General features: G+C 36.0%; 1 protein-coding gene across 2 annotated transcripts in view; it reads left to right on the top strand.

Moving 5' to 3' along the window:
* The first annotated feature begins 2,614 nt into the window (after positions 1-2,614).
* Positions 2,615-14,003, top strand: part of LOC110445435 (CD151 antigen-like) — an 18,587-nt gene continuing 7,198 nt past the window's right edge. Inside the window, exons 1-4 of one of the 2 annotated variants that reach the window (XM_021490072.1) lie at positions 2,618-2,682; positions 2,765-2,981; positions 10,562-10,753; positions 12,220-12,294. In XM_021490072.1, coding sequence (XP_021345747.1) covers positions 2,916-2,981; positions 10,562-10,753; positions 12,220-12,294 — 333 coding nt within the window. In that variant the 5' untranslated portion in view covers positions 2,618-2,682; positions 2,765-2,915. Of the gene's footprint in view, positions 2,982-10,561; positions 10,754-12,219; positions 12,295-14,003 lie in introns of both variants that reach the window. The other variant, XM_021490071.1, reaches the window with a different exon arrangement.

The following is a 14,003-nucleotide window of genomic DNA, read 5'->3' as shown; positions in this document are numbered from 1 at the left end:
CTATCTCCGAGGTAGGTATATATTGTCTAGTTGCTCCTCGTCATAACACTGGTTTGTTTATAAAACAGGAAATTACAAGAAAGAATGTTTGACGAAATTAATGATTCATCATAAGATAAAAAAAAAAAAAAAAAAAAAAATGTTTACATAAACAGAGGAACGCTTAAACCCAAATTGAAATCAAAGCATTATCACTTCTAACCATACATGCCAAATTAATGTCGCTTAACATCCCTAGACCCTTACTTCCTCATTGCGACAGCATATTGGGTAAAAAAATTGTAGAAAACGTAGCAAAGTAGCTTTTTTACTCTAATGAAATGCTACACAAGTTAAGAATTTTAAGTGAATATACCTCATTTAACTCAATTTTAAATGGCAATACTTTTTAGCAAGAAGGCTGGTAAATAACCTACTTAAATGTGAATGAGCGAATAAAGGCATACCTACCTGTCATGTGCACATTTGCAGTGCAGCAGTCACCGACAGGTAAACACAGATGTTGGGGGGTCACATGCCTGTAAACACACACTGTTGCTAGGAGGAAAATTAAACCCCGGTGCTTTAAAATGTACATATCACGTCAAGTATGCTTTGGATTCAGTCAAACAGGACGGGAATAGTTTGTATAACAATGTATGTAATCTAGACGCTGTCAAACAGGGGAGAAACTTAAAAGATTTCAAAAGGTTAATGGATCTTGGGTTTGAGCAGCACCGCTAATATTTCTTCCGTGTCACCTGGCATTTTACAACATTGGATAAACTAGAACAGTTCGCATACTACTTCAATAGTACCGTAGGGTACTTATATCAAATTACTCTCAAATAGTTCAAATATCATATCAGTAAGTTGGAAAGACTTTTATCATAAGAGGCTGAAGTAGGTTTATATATATTGATATATATACATTCGGATTATGAAACATTTCATTTGTTATTTCAATAGTGCTGAACTTACTTTATTTTCAAGTGTACTTTCTTTCGCAAACTGTGCCTGAAGGCCTTATTCATTAATACTTGAATTCTTGATCATGAGTATGCATATGTCTATGAAATAAATATTCGCGGAGGAAGTAAATTGGCAAATGAGTCCTCTTGCTGATGACCGCGAAAATTAATCTCTCGCGAAAATGAGATGATATACAGTAACAAAGAGTGTTTTTTGTTTTATATATATAAGGGTTATAGAACATTCTAAATGTGAAATCGATAGATTTAGATACTTTTATCATAGAGTTGTAAAACATTTTACGTATTACATCAATAGGACACTTTTAACATTTGAAAATGATATAGTTCCTTTAACAAATGACTATCGAACTTTCTACAATTTGCATCGATAATATAAAATATTTTCTATCAAATTACCACGGGCGAGTTAGTATGCTACGTTGACAGTAAAAGATTAATAGAATCTATTACGCTTGCAAGACTCAAGCTAAATTTCAAAAATCTTACCCAAGGATTTTGATTTTTTTTTTCTGTTACACAGGGGTGATTAATTCTTTTTCTCCCACACTTTCGAAACGAAAACATAAGTTGTAAAGGTAACCCAGTGCACTGCACAATCATCATGGGCGCATGAAATGTGTGTTGCAATTGATGACGGTCCCCTGGCAACACTGAATAAAGTGATGACGCGATGGTGATGTTTTCACAATAACAGCGCGTGTGAGCTGTCTTTTCCTAAGGTTAAGGTTAAGGACAGGTTGATCTTTTCCCTAGTAGAAGTGGGCACTCATATTTAACTGTGTGGGAGAAGCTGAGAGCTGTAGAGCAGTATATATATGATACATTACTTTTAGCAGTGCAAGAAATATCTCTCTACACTTCGAGGAGTAGGTGCGGAAGTTGGTGTGTGTGTTTGTTGTTGTTTAATTGTTTACTTTATGTTGCACTGTATATATGCACAGCTGATGAGCTGCTGTAAAGCTTAGGGGAAAAAATCTTGCACATAAATAGAACAATTGTATTAATGAAGAAAACAATTGTTAAAATTTCAAGAAACTATTTCGTGAATAAAAGTGTCAATATTAACAGAAAACTACTTTTTTCGCCCAGTAACTTCGGGCCAAGCAGGGTTTAATGTATTTCTATTTGTTTATCAGGGTGCACATGTATGAACACCTTTTTAACACTATATTTTAAACCTGTTGCCAAAATGGTATACTATCAAGTTAAGAAAAGAAAACAAGATGTGCAAGTGCATTAAATATTGATAAATTTGAGCGTTAAAACTGCAAACAAGGCATTATCAGCCATTAATGCGTCAAAACCGTAGTGATGTAGACGTTGTGATCTGATGGACGGGTAGAGATAAGTCGCTTAGATCCTGTTAAGCATTGTCATCTTAACACCAGGTACTGTAACATAGTTATATAGACTTTTACTGGATGTTTGTGTAATTAAGTTAATATAAATTAAAATACAAAATCATTTAATCAAATTTATTGTTTAATTGTACAAAAATAAGCTCATAATATATATTTATTGACACAGTATTTGACCAGACAGCTTATTACAAGGTAGACATACCGTGATCGCCCTCCCTGGTATATATATATATATATATATATATATATATATTATACTTACCGGTGTATGTAGCAGGCCGTTGGACACCTGTGGGTCTGATTAACGGCCGGGATAACATGCTACCCGGCCGCAAACCTCTCAGACGGTAATTATACCTGGATTACGATTGCAGTCTGTGGGGATGTAGAATATTCCATTATAATTAACGTTACAATTCTTCAATACAGGTCTTGCTGTACAGATAGATGTTGATGCTGATTATTGGGTCTTAGTGTGATTTACTATGTGATACTGCCCTGTAGATATTTACACAGGCTAACATCCATGGTTGGGATCTACCCGATGATCTGCTCCAAGAAGTCTACCTGACAAGTGACGATGGCTGAATGCTGCCCATTCCCCTATGTCAAGGGCTCTTTGATTGCTTTCAACGTTATTTTCTGGGTAAGTAATGCAGAAAAACAACGTGATTTGCTTTTAAGAATTAATTGTCTCAGAAAATAATATTATATAATAATCTATTTGACCTAATAAACATAATCTTAAAAGATACAGTTTTGTTGAATAATATAATTTTCATTTTCCTTATTATCACATCCATCATATATTGTGTTATGACCGGGAGAGAAAGGATTTAAACAGATTGAGCTTTTCTATCATTGAAACTAAACAATTTATTTGTACTCTTGAGTGAAAATTAGCCCGAAATGATAAAAATTCAGCCAGTGGTACATTTAAATTTGTGTTATGGGTGGAGAACTATTGTGTCTAGATTATCACAAGTCAAGTCACATAATATCATATGGAACACGAATGACCCAATCATCTGTCAACATCGTTTTAAACAAACCAACAAATACTGAAATACCATATACAGTTTCTCGTATATCACAGGAATTAAGATAATTGTCAGGAAAACGACAGCTCAGATAAAACAAGACAGATCAAATAAAAACCAACTTTTCAATGATGTGATTTAATTCCTCTTACATATTAATTATAATCTTTCGGAGTCACATGGGGCGAGTCTCCAAACAATGAGATGTGTCGGTTGAGATGGTGGTGACAGATGACTGATTGGTTTCTAATAGATGTTTTCCGGTTCGTAGAAAGATTGTTTTTAATAAAAATGATGAATGATTACAATTATTTGACCGAGATTTATTTATCTGTTCAAACTTTATTTGTAATTTATTACCGTCGATTGCGTAATGACAAAGTTATTAGGTGAGCCGTGTGTGAGTAGTCTTGGAGTTTGAAGTGTCGAGTGCATGTGCATATCTAACAACTTCCGCATGCATCCATTTTAAACCGATAGAATAAGTCCACAATGTCTAAATCGTCATACAAGAAAAGTGTATGTAGGTGGATACGGAATGTTGATGTCATGAAATGAAAACAAAACATAACGAGAAAAAATATTTGAAAAAGGTAATTTAATACATTGCCATATCTAGGCAATGTTTTACTTATGCATTAGGGTTGATACCTGGACACATTTGATACGTTTGTATTTTATGGTTAGAAAAACAAAATTCAGGTCGACGCGTTAGTTGTTTGTCTGAAGTTTCTCACCTTTGACATGAACTTAAAATCTCTCTAATTTTGCGTGTATTATATATTTTATATTACTTCTTTAGNAGAGAGAAATTGGTCGGTAATTTAAGGGAGAATGTCTATCACCTTTCTTTCCTTATAGTGTAACTTTCGTTCGCAACTTTTATCTTAAATATATAAATTCCCGGAAGACGTAAGCTCCTCAAATGGGTCTCCTCGCAAATTAAAACGAAACATTTATCTCTATTTGAAACAAAATGATTAACAACAGTCTACCATAATAAACGCGCAAATGTTTATCGATAAATATTTTATTCGATAAGTACGTATATTTATATGCATTTAAAAGTTATAAATTATATTCCGTTCTGTTTTACGCATGAATATTCACAACAAATACAGCTATTGACGGATAAAATAACTTTAATTGATACCATTGAGTATTCTGTCTTATATATATATATCTAAATATGTTTTTTAAAGCTGACTTGTCATTGCAGTAGGTCTTGTGCCTTAACGTCAGAGAAATCAAGTACTATCATTCTAGATAGCTTAGTTGTGTAAACATAGTGCTATACTCTGAGACCACCTGTTCAAAGATACCTCATTCACTGAATCTTAGGCACCTACTTGGGCGCGTGCATATTTATAGTAATGTATCTTACATCAGATTTCGGGGCGAAGATTAACGTAATAAAATTCATCCCAGATAACGCTGGTCTCGCCATCAATATGTTGAGGTTATATGTAAGCATAACACAATGGTCCCAGGTAATGTTTTCAGAACCCTGTTGGGTTGATGTTTCACCTTACACCTGTAGGTGTGTGTAATATAGAGCACAGGTTGACCTCGGTCAAAGGTCAACCTTGTTTTACATTTTCTTGTTGATGCTATTTTTGTCAATTACTTTGTATATAATTATGTGACGTACAGCGTAAGGTGTTATACGGGGCGGGGGTTTGGCTCTGTGTGTCGTTTTAAAGTAGTGTATGAAGTTTATTTAAAGTGTAATTGGTAGTGATGTAAGTTTGTTCATGAATTCAGCATATTAACGAATTGTTGCCGAGACAGATTTATATACAGAAATGTTTCCTGCATGCATTACGATACATCTATGAATAGGAGGTACTGTAACTACTTTACCTCATGTTCTTGCAATGTTTTAAACACACAGGCTCAATGTTTTTCGATACTGATACAAAGGTCTAAATCAATATAATTTCTACCTTACCTGTGCTTTTAAGAATCTAAATATCGCGAGAACCGCGCAAGGTCATTTAAAGTTGTCGTATACATAACGTTACGATAGCGATGGATGGAGGTTGGATTACGCAGGTGGGGTGCTATGTCCAGTAATCTTGTTGATGGGGCAGTAACCTTAAATTGTAGGTGGGATGTTAGCGTCATTCACTTAAAATTGTAGGTGGGGTGTTTGCGTCAGTAACCTTAAATTGTAGATGGGGTGTTAGCGTCAGTAACCTTAAATTGTAGATGGGGTTTTAGCGTCAGTAACCTTAAATTGTAGGTGGGGTGTAAGCGTCAGTAACGTTAAATTGTAGATGGGGTGTTAGCGTCAGTAGCCTTAAATTGTAGATGGGGTGTTAGCGTCAGTAGCGTCAGTAACCTTAAATTTGTAGGTGGGGTGTTTGCGTCAGTAACCTTAAATTGTAGATGGGGTGTTAGCGTCAATAGCGTCAGTAACCTTAAATGTGTAGGTGGGTGTTAGCGTCAGTAACCTTAAATTGTAGGTGGGGTGTAAGTGTCAGTAACGTTAAATTGTAGATGGGGTGTTAGCGTCAGTAGCCTTAAATTGTAGATGGGGTGTTAGCGTCAGTAGCGTCAGTAACCTTAAATGTGTAGGTGGGGTGTTAGCGTCAGTAACCTTAAATTGTAGATGGGGCGTTAGCGTCAGTAGCGTCAGTAACCTTAAATTTGTAGGTGGGGTGTTAGCGTCAGTAACCTTAAAATTGTAGATGGGGTGTTAGCGTCAGTAACCTTGAATTGTAGGTGGGGTGTTAGCGTCAGTAACCTTAAAATTGTAGATGGGGTGTTAGCGTCAGTAACCTTTAATTGTAGATGGGGTGTTAGCGTCAGTAACCTTTAATTGTAGATGGGGTGTTAGCGTCAGTAACCTTTAATTGTAGATGGGGTGTTAGCGTTAGTAACCTTAAATTGTAGATGGGGTGTTAGCGTCAATAGCGTCAGTAACCTTAAATGTGTAGGTGGGTGTTAGAGTCAGTAACCTTAAATTGTAGGTGGGGTGTAAGCGTCAGTAACCTTAAAATTATAGATGGGGTGTTAGCTTCAGTAACCTTAAATTGTAGGTGGGGTGTTAGCGTCAGTAACCTTAAATTGTAGATGGGGCGTTAGCGTCAGTAGCGTCAGTAACCTTAAATTTGGAGGTGGGGGGTTAGCGTCAGTAACCTTAAATTGTAGATGGGGCGTTAGCGTCAGTAGCGTCAGTAACCTTAAATTTGTAGTTGGGGTGTTTGCGTCAGTAACCTTAAATTGTAGATGGGGTGTTAGCGTCAATAGCGTCAGTAACCTTAAATGTGTAGGTGGGTGTTAGAGTCAGTAACCTTAAATTGTAGGTGGGGTGTAAGCGTCAGTAACGTTAAATTGTAGATGGGGTGTTAGCGTCAGTAGCCTCAGTAACCTTAAATGTGTAGGTGGGTGTTAGCGTCAGTAACCTTAAATTGTAGGTGGGGTGTAAGCGTCAGTAACGTTAAATTGTAGATGGGGTGTTAGCGTCAGTAGCGTCAGTAACCTTAAATGTGTAGGTGGGTGTTAGCGTCAGTAACCTTAAATTGTAGGTGGGGTGTAAGCGTCAGTAACGTTAAATTGTGGATGGGGTGTTAGCGTCAGTAACCTTAAATTGTAGATGGGGTGTTAGCGTCAGTAGCCTTAAATTGTAGATGGGGTGTTTGCGCCAGTAACCTTAAAATTATAGATGGGGTGTTAGCTTCAGTAACCTTAAATTGTAGGTGGGGTGTTAGCGTCAGTAACCTTAAAATTGTAGATGGGGTGTTAGCGTCAGTAGCCTTAAATTGTAGATGGGGTGTTAGCGTCAATAGCGTCAGTAACCTTAAATGTGTAGGTGGGTGTTAGCGTCAGTAACCTTAAATTGTAGATGGAGTGTTAGCGTCAGTAACCTTTAATTGTAGATGGGGTGTTAGCGTCAGTAATCTTAAATTATAGATGGGGTGTTAGCGTCAGTAGCGTCAGTAACCTTAAATTGTAGATCGGGTGTTAGCGTTAGTAACCTTAAATTGTAGATGGAGTGTTAGCGTCAGTAACCTTTAATTGTAGATGGGGTGTAAGCGTCAGTAATCTTAAATTATAGATGGGGTGTTAGCGTCAGTAGCGTCAGTAACTTTAAATGTGTACGTGGGTGTTAGCGTCAGTAACCTTAAATTGTAGGGGGGGTGTTAGCGTCAGTAACGTTAAATTGTGGATGGGGTGTTAGCGTCAGTAATCTTAAATTAGAGATGGGGTGTTAGCGTCAGTAGCGTCAGTAACCTTAAATTGTAGATCGGGTGTTAGCGTTAGTAACCTTAAATTGTAGATGGGGTGTTAGCGTCAGTAGCGTCAGTAACTTTAAATGTGTAGGTGGGTGTTAGCGTCAGTAACCTTAAATTGTAGGTGGGGTGTTAGCGTCAGTAACCTTAAATTGTAGATGGGGTCTTAGCGTCAGTAGCCTTAAATTGTAGATGGGGTATTAGCGTCAGTAGCCTTAAATTGTAGATGGGGTATTAGCGTCAGTAGCCTTAAATTGTAGATGGGGTATTAGCGTCAGTAGCCTTAAATTGTAGATGGGGTATTAGCGTCAGTAGCCTTAAATTGTAGATGGGGTGTTAGCGTCAGTAAACTTAAATTGTAGATGGAGTGTTAGCGTCAGTAACCTTAAATTGTAGGTGGGGGGTTAGCGTCAGTAACCTTAAAATTGTAGATGGGGTTTTAGCGTCAGTAACCTTAAATTGTAGGTGGGGTGTTAGCGTCAGTAACCATAAATTGTAGATGGAGTGTTAGCGTCAGTAACCTTTAATTGTAGATGGGGCGTTAGCGTCAGTAACCTTAAATTGTAGGTGGGGTGTTAGCGTCAGTAACCATAAATTGTAGATGGAGTGTTAGCGTCAGTAACCTTTAATTGTAGATGGGGCGTTAGCGTCAGTAACCTTAAATTGCAGATGGGGTGTTAGCGTCAGTAACCTTAAATTGCAGATGGGGGGTTAGCGTCAGTAACCTTAAATTGTAGATGGGGAGTTAGCGTCAGTAACCTTAAATTGTAGATGGGGTGGTAGCGTCAGTAGCCTTAAATTGTAGCTGGGGTGTTAGCGTCAGTAACCTTAAATTGTAGGCGGGGTGTTAGCGTCAGTAACCTTAAATTGTAGGGGGGGTGTTAGCGTCAGTAACCTTAAAATTGTAGATGGGGTTTTAGCGTCAGTACCCTTAAATTGTAGGTGGGGTGTTAGCGTCAGTAACCATAAATTGTAGATGGAGTGTTAGCGTCAGTAACCTTTAATTGTAGATGGGGTGTTAGCGTCAGTAATCTTAAATTATAGATGGGGTGTTAGCGTCAGTAGCGTCAGTAACCTTAAATTTGTAGGTGGGGTGTGAGCGTCAGTAACCTTAAATTGTAGATGGGGTGTTAGCGTCAGTAAACTTAAATTGTAGATGGAGTGTTAGCGTCAGTAACCTTTAATTGTAGATGGGGTGTTAGCGTCAGTAATCTTAAATTATAGATGGGGTGTTAGCGTCAGTAGCGTCAGTAAACTTAAATTTGTAGGTGGGGTGTTAGCGTCAGTAACCTTAAAATTGTAGATGGGATTTTAGCGTCAGTAACCTTAAATTGTAGGTGGGGTGTTAGCGTTAGTAACCTTAAATTGTAGATGGAGTGTTAGCGTCAGTAACCTTTAATTGTAGATGGGGCGTTAGCGTCAGTAACCTTAAATTGTAGGTGGGGTGTAAGTGTCAGTAACGTTAAATTGTAGATGGGGTGTTAGCCTCAGTAGCGTCAGTAACCTTAAATTTGTAGGTGGGGGGTTAGCGTCAGTAACCTTAAAATTGTAGATGGGGTGTTAGCTTCAGTAACCTTAAATTGTAGGTGGGGTGTTAGCGTTAGTAACCTTAAATTGTAGATGGGGTGTTAGCGTCAGTATCCTTGAATTGTAGGTGGGGTGTTAGCGTCAGTAACCTTAAATTGTAGATGTTGTGTTAGCGTCAGTAGCCTTAAATTGTAGATGGGGTGTTTGCGTCAGTAACCTTAAATTGTAGATGTTGGGTTAGCGTCAGTAGCCTTAAATTGTAGATGGGGTGTTTGCGTCAGTAACCTTAAAATTATAGATGGGGTGTTAGCGTCAGTAACCTGAAAATTGTAGGTGGGGTGTTAGCGTCAGTAACCTTAAAATTGTAGATGGGGTGTTAGCGTCAGTAACCTTAAAATGTAGATGGGGTGTCATTTAAGTCATTTAACATTGTATGTGGGGTAAATGGTCAGTAACTTTAAAATTGTAGATGGGGTGTTAGGCTCAGTAAGCTTTATGTTTTATGTCTAGGAGCCTTGTAGGTTTGGCGTAGGCAAAGACATCCTGAAAGTGGGGATGTTAGGACCAACTGTTTAGTAGGTAGGGTTTCCGTAACCACTGGGTATCTTGGTGGTAAGGGTTTAAATCCCAGCAAGAAGGTGGTATTCTGCCCATGGACCTTGTAGCTACTTGCTTATAAAGTAATGACTTGGTTAACCAGAGTTGGAATACTAAAATATTTAATGTGAATAATGTATCACGTAAATGGAATAATATGTGTAACCTTTCAAATAATTGAGATTTTTTTTTGTCATACTTTGGTTGTAACTCTGCCATGTACATGACCTCTGTGATGTAGTTGGTTACAAGTGTTTATATCTTGACCGAATTTTTTTAATAACGACTTTAAGGGCTTATATGACGTTTTTGTTGTAAAAACTGTCCAGGGATAACGTTCCTTGATTTATATTTATATCAACTTAATTGTTTATCTTATACCTGCATTTGATTATTTTATTTTTAACTTTGGTTGTTAAAAATTACCATCCCTTCTGGGTCATTGTATATGAATTATCTATTTGCATTTTGATAAATTTCAACTTGAAATTATTCAGTATTACTGTGTCTTTTTTTGGTGTGCCAGAAATTAATAAAGGTGATTTAAAAGCAATATAATGAGTGAATATAACATATCTGATGTCTTTTTATAACAACTATACCCCCCCCACACACACACACATACCACACACACCACACACACACACACACACACACACACACACACACCACACACACTGTCTGTTTGCTTGTTGACTTTAGCTTTATGCATATGTTAAATCCTTGTATTTTGGTTTGTGTATGCTTTATTGTCCACATTTAACTGTTGTTTATTTCTTGTCACAGTATCATATTTTCATTTATGTATTTATTCTGTCGTGCAGTTTTCTGGACCAGCTGTACTTGGACTGTCTATTTGGTTTTATCTCACGGTAAATATGTACAGTCCTGTCCTTGATATGACGTCATACAATACCCAGTCCTACGTCATGATTGCTGCTGGAGGCGCCTGTATCGTTTGTGGTATATGTGGCTGCTTAGGTGGTGTCAACGAAAATAAATTGCTTGTCTGCTTTGTAAGTATGTATTTCATTCAGTCAGTAGTATGTTAGAAAGTACGTGTATACACAAAATATGTTGTGTTTGGATAAATACATTCGTGCACAGCATCAATAATTTGAGAATATATTCCACAATATTTATAAATCTTTACCTTCAATTATTCAGATTTGTTAATCTTAACATTTCGTTATCGAATGGAATGAGTCATGTTGTAAATAATGTATAGTTGTAACTTCTTAATATTTCCCAAATTAGTAACTTGACCTAATATTTCATCAGTTAAGACACTTTTAAGATCAGTGTCACTTTACTTTAAACGATGTGTAATGTATATTTGGTATATTACATTTGACCCACATGAATAAATTTAAAAGCAACGACTCAAGCGATTTATTCAAGCACCATAGTTGTGAAATCATTTTGGAAAATTCCAGTATATATTAAACATGATGTCAACAGTTTTAAATCACTTGTCCCTTAAACAATGCCATTTGTTCACCAATATGTATATATATATATATATATATATATATATATATAATAAAAAGGGATTAAATATATATATATGGCATGGATATATAGCTTCTGTCAGTGTGTTTAATTAAACGGAGATTTTTTGTTTTTCAAAACAATCGTGACAATTTTGTCTTCATATGAAATAGATTTGAATTCAATTAATTCCTTAAATGTGTGTATTATAAAAAAAAAATAACGCTTCCGGTTCAGCACGTGCCGGTTCTCATAATCTAAGGGTTGGAAGATAAATCACTTATGGATAAATCAGGATATAAATGTCTGATGGTAGAATAGAGACATATATTATACACTTTATACCTGTTCTTAAATACTCACTGACAATAGTGTTAACATTTATAATACCATTCATGTAAAAATATTTGCAAGTTGTTTTAACCACCATAAGTTAGGCATTTGCAATTTAAGCATTAGGCAATAAGGCAATTGTAGGCATATCAAGGTTTTATTTTCATGAAATAATGACGTTTATTCAGAAAACAATGTTGAAGTGTTGAAGCTGTCAGGTTGTAACACGTTTGTAATTCAATAACGGATTCAATTAAGATATTTCTTCATAGCACCTGAAAAGTTAATATGGATTCAAAATATATCAATATTACCATTTTACGAATTATATCGAAAAGATTACTTAAAATCTAGGCGAAAAAAGCTAACTGTTTGATTTTGAAGGCGCATATTCGTTCCGCATTAAGTTATATGTTAAACTTCGCTGTATTAGGAAATAATTATACATACCTGTATATTATTCATTTGAGGTCTACATAACACATTTTCAAAAACACATTCAATGGAACATGTTATGAATACAAAATTGTCACAGTGACCCCCATACCTTCTACATAAAGTCCATACGCTAATGTAATAAGAGACATTGACAAGTCTAACATTGACACATGTAATCATGAAGACTCACGTAAACGTATTGTACAATTCTGTGTTCTAGTTCAGCTTTTCCCTTGTTGTGATATTTGGATGTCAGCTATACACGTGCGTCGCTTCCTTCTATATTTATGACAAGGTGAGTCACCGACGTCATTAATATATCTTATGTCAGTTCGCGAGTGCCAGCCACGCATAAGTCAAGTGGTGATTAATGAGGCCATATAATTGCACTCAGACCTGTATACCTTAATGCACACTCTAAAGGTAACAGTTTATTCCTTCTATTGTGTACGATATTTTGGTTGACTAGTTCCTCTAAAAGGCTTTCTATGATATTATTCACTTTATGATAAATCATGTGTTCTTTTGTTCTACTTCATGTATTTTTTTCTTTTTATAATTTTTTCTTTTTCAAGCATTATATTACATTCTTCATGTAATTTTATTCATTGTGAGATAAAGACGCTTTCATTGTTACTCAAGTCCCCAAACTGTCCCGATAGTTACAAACGATGCATCAGAAAGAGCTTTCAATGTAATGATCCATAAAGTTAAACCTCGTTATACTGTCACTATTTTGGCGTTATAAAGGGGTTGGCGGTAATACGAGGTAACATATAACACCTTTTTTTTTAAAGAAAAGTAGAAAAGGGGATATTGAAATGTGTGAAGTGAGTGAAGGAGCAAATGAAACGAGGAGCATTATATTGAAGTTATACTATCAAATAAAAATATATGGATTGACCGTTGGTATCACCTTGGCGTACACCAATAAACGCGCCAACCAATCAGCGGCCACGGAACCCGTGTTTGTTAACCAATCAGATCATGAAGCGCATTATGCACATCTACATATGCCTATCAAGGCTGATGTGAAGTGTCAAAAGTATCCGGAAGGTAGTCTCTAAGAAAACCCTCGGGAACTATTTGGCGAAATCATTGTAAGAAAAGTAATATTATAAAAGGCAGCCAAAGAAAAAGGTCCCCAACTGTGTTTGGGGGACTTAGCTGTGTGTTACTTTGTTCGTGCTTATATTGTGTTCGTGTATTAGCCTTATTTGCATATAATCTAAGAGACAAATCACAGTTGTGGGCTATTATTATCTACTAACAACAGCTATAATTAGCGTCATTATGTTAATTTTTCATTGAAATGGCACACTCAGCTGATAAATTATTGTTAAGCTCTGGATGTGGTTTGTTATAGATAATAAATTTCTCAAACCACAATCATGTGTCATTTTTCAAATAACTGTCATATGTATTTTTAATTTAACCACAAAATTACCGTGTACTGCTTTTGCTCTTAAGTCTTACTTGTTCAGTGGTTTACAATGGTGCCGTGTCGTTAAACGATAGCGCTTTAGCGTCTTAATAACTCCTCAGGTATGCAAATTTAAACAATTAATACATGGTCCATATTATAGTCTCAAGAAATATAAAGCAAGGAAACGCTTATTTAAAATTTGAGTAAGTTGATGCATAAAGCTAAACCAAGTTACATTTTTACTGTACATTTAAGGCCATATATTGGGAAAAAGACTGGATTAAACGACTAATTTGGATACTGAGTCATTAAATATATCCAGCTTTTTGAAACATTATTATTGAATTAAGATAATTACAAATACAGTTAGTATCTTGTTGAGTGGATATAACTAAATATGATGAAGCTTATTCTATATAGAAAAATCAGGACGTTTTTAACTTTATTTAAACAATAACTGGTTGTCTGGATGTAATTATTGTTGATATAATTACAAGTGGCCTCTGGCAAATTCCATAAAACCCGCTAGGATTTTATGGTAGATTTGCCAGAGGCCACTTGTAAGTATGTCAACAATA

The sequence above is a fragment of the Mizuhopecten yessoensis genome, unplaced genomic scaffold (genome assembly GCF_002113885.1).
Source record: "Mizuhopecten yessoensis strain PY_sf001 unplaced genomic scaffold, ASM211388v2 scaffold2307, whole genome shotgun sequence".
NCBI classification, from domain to species: Eukaryota; Metazoa; Mollusca; class Bivalvia; order Pectinida; family Pectinidae; genus Mizuhopecten; species Mizuhopecten yessoensis.
The sequence above is the reverse complement of the archived record's forward strand: the minus strand, read 5'-3'. Positions and strand labels throughout refer to the sequence as shown.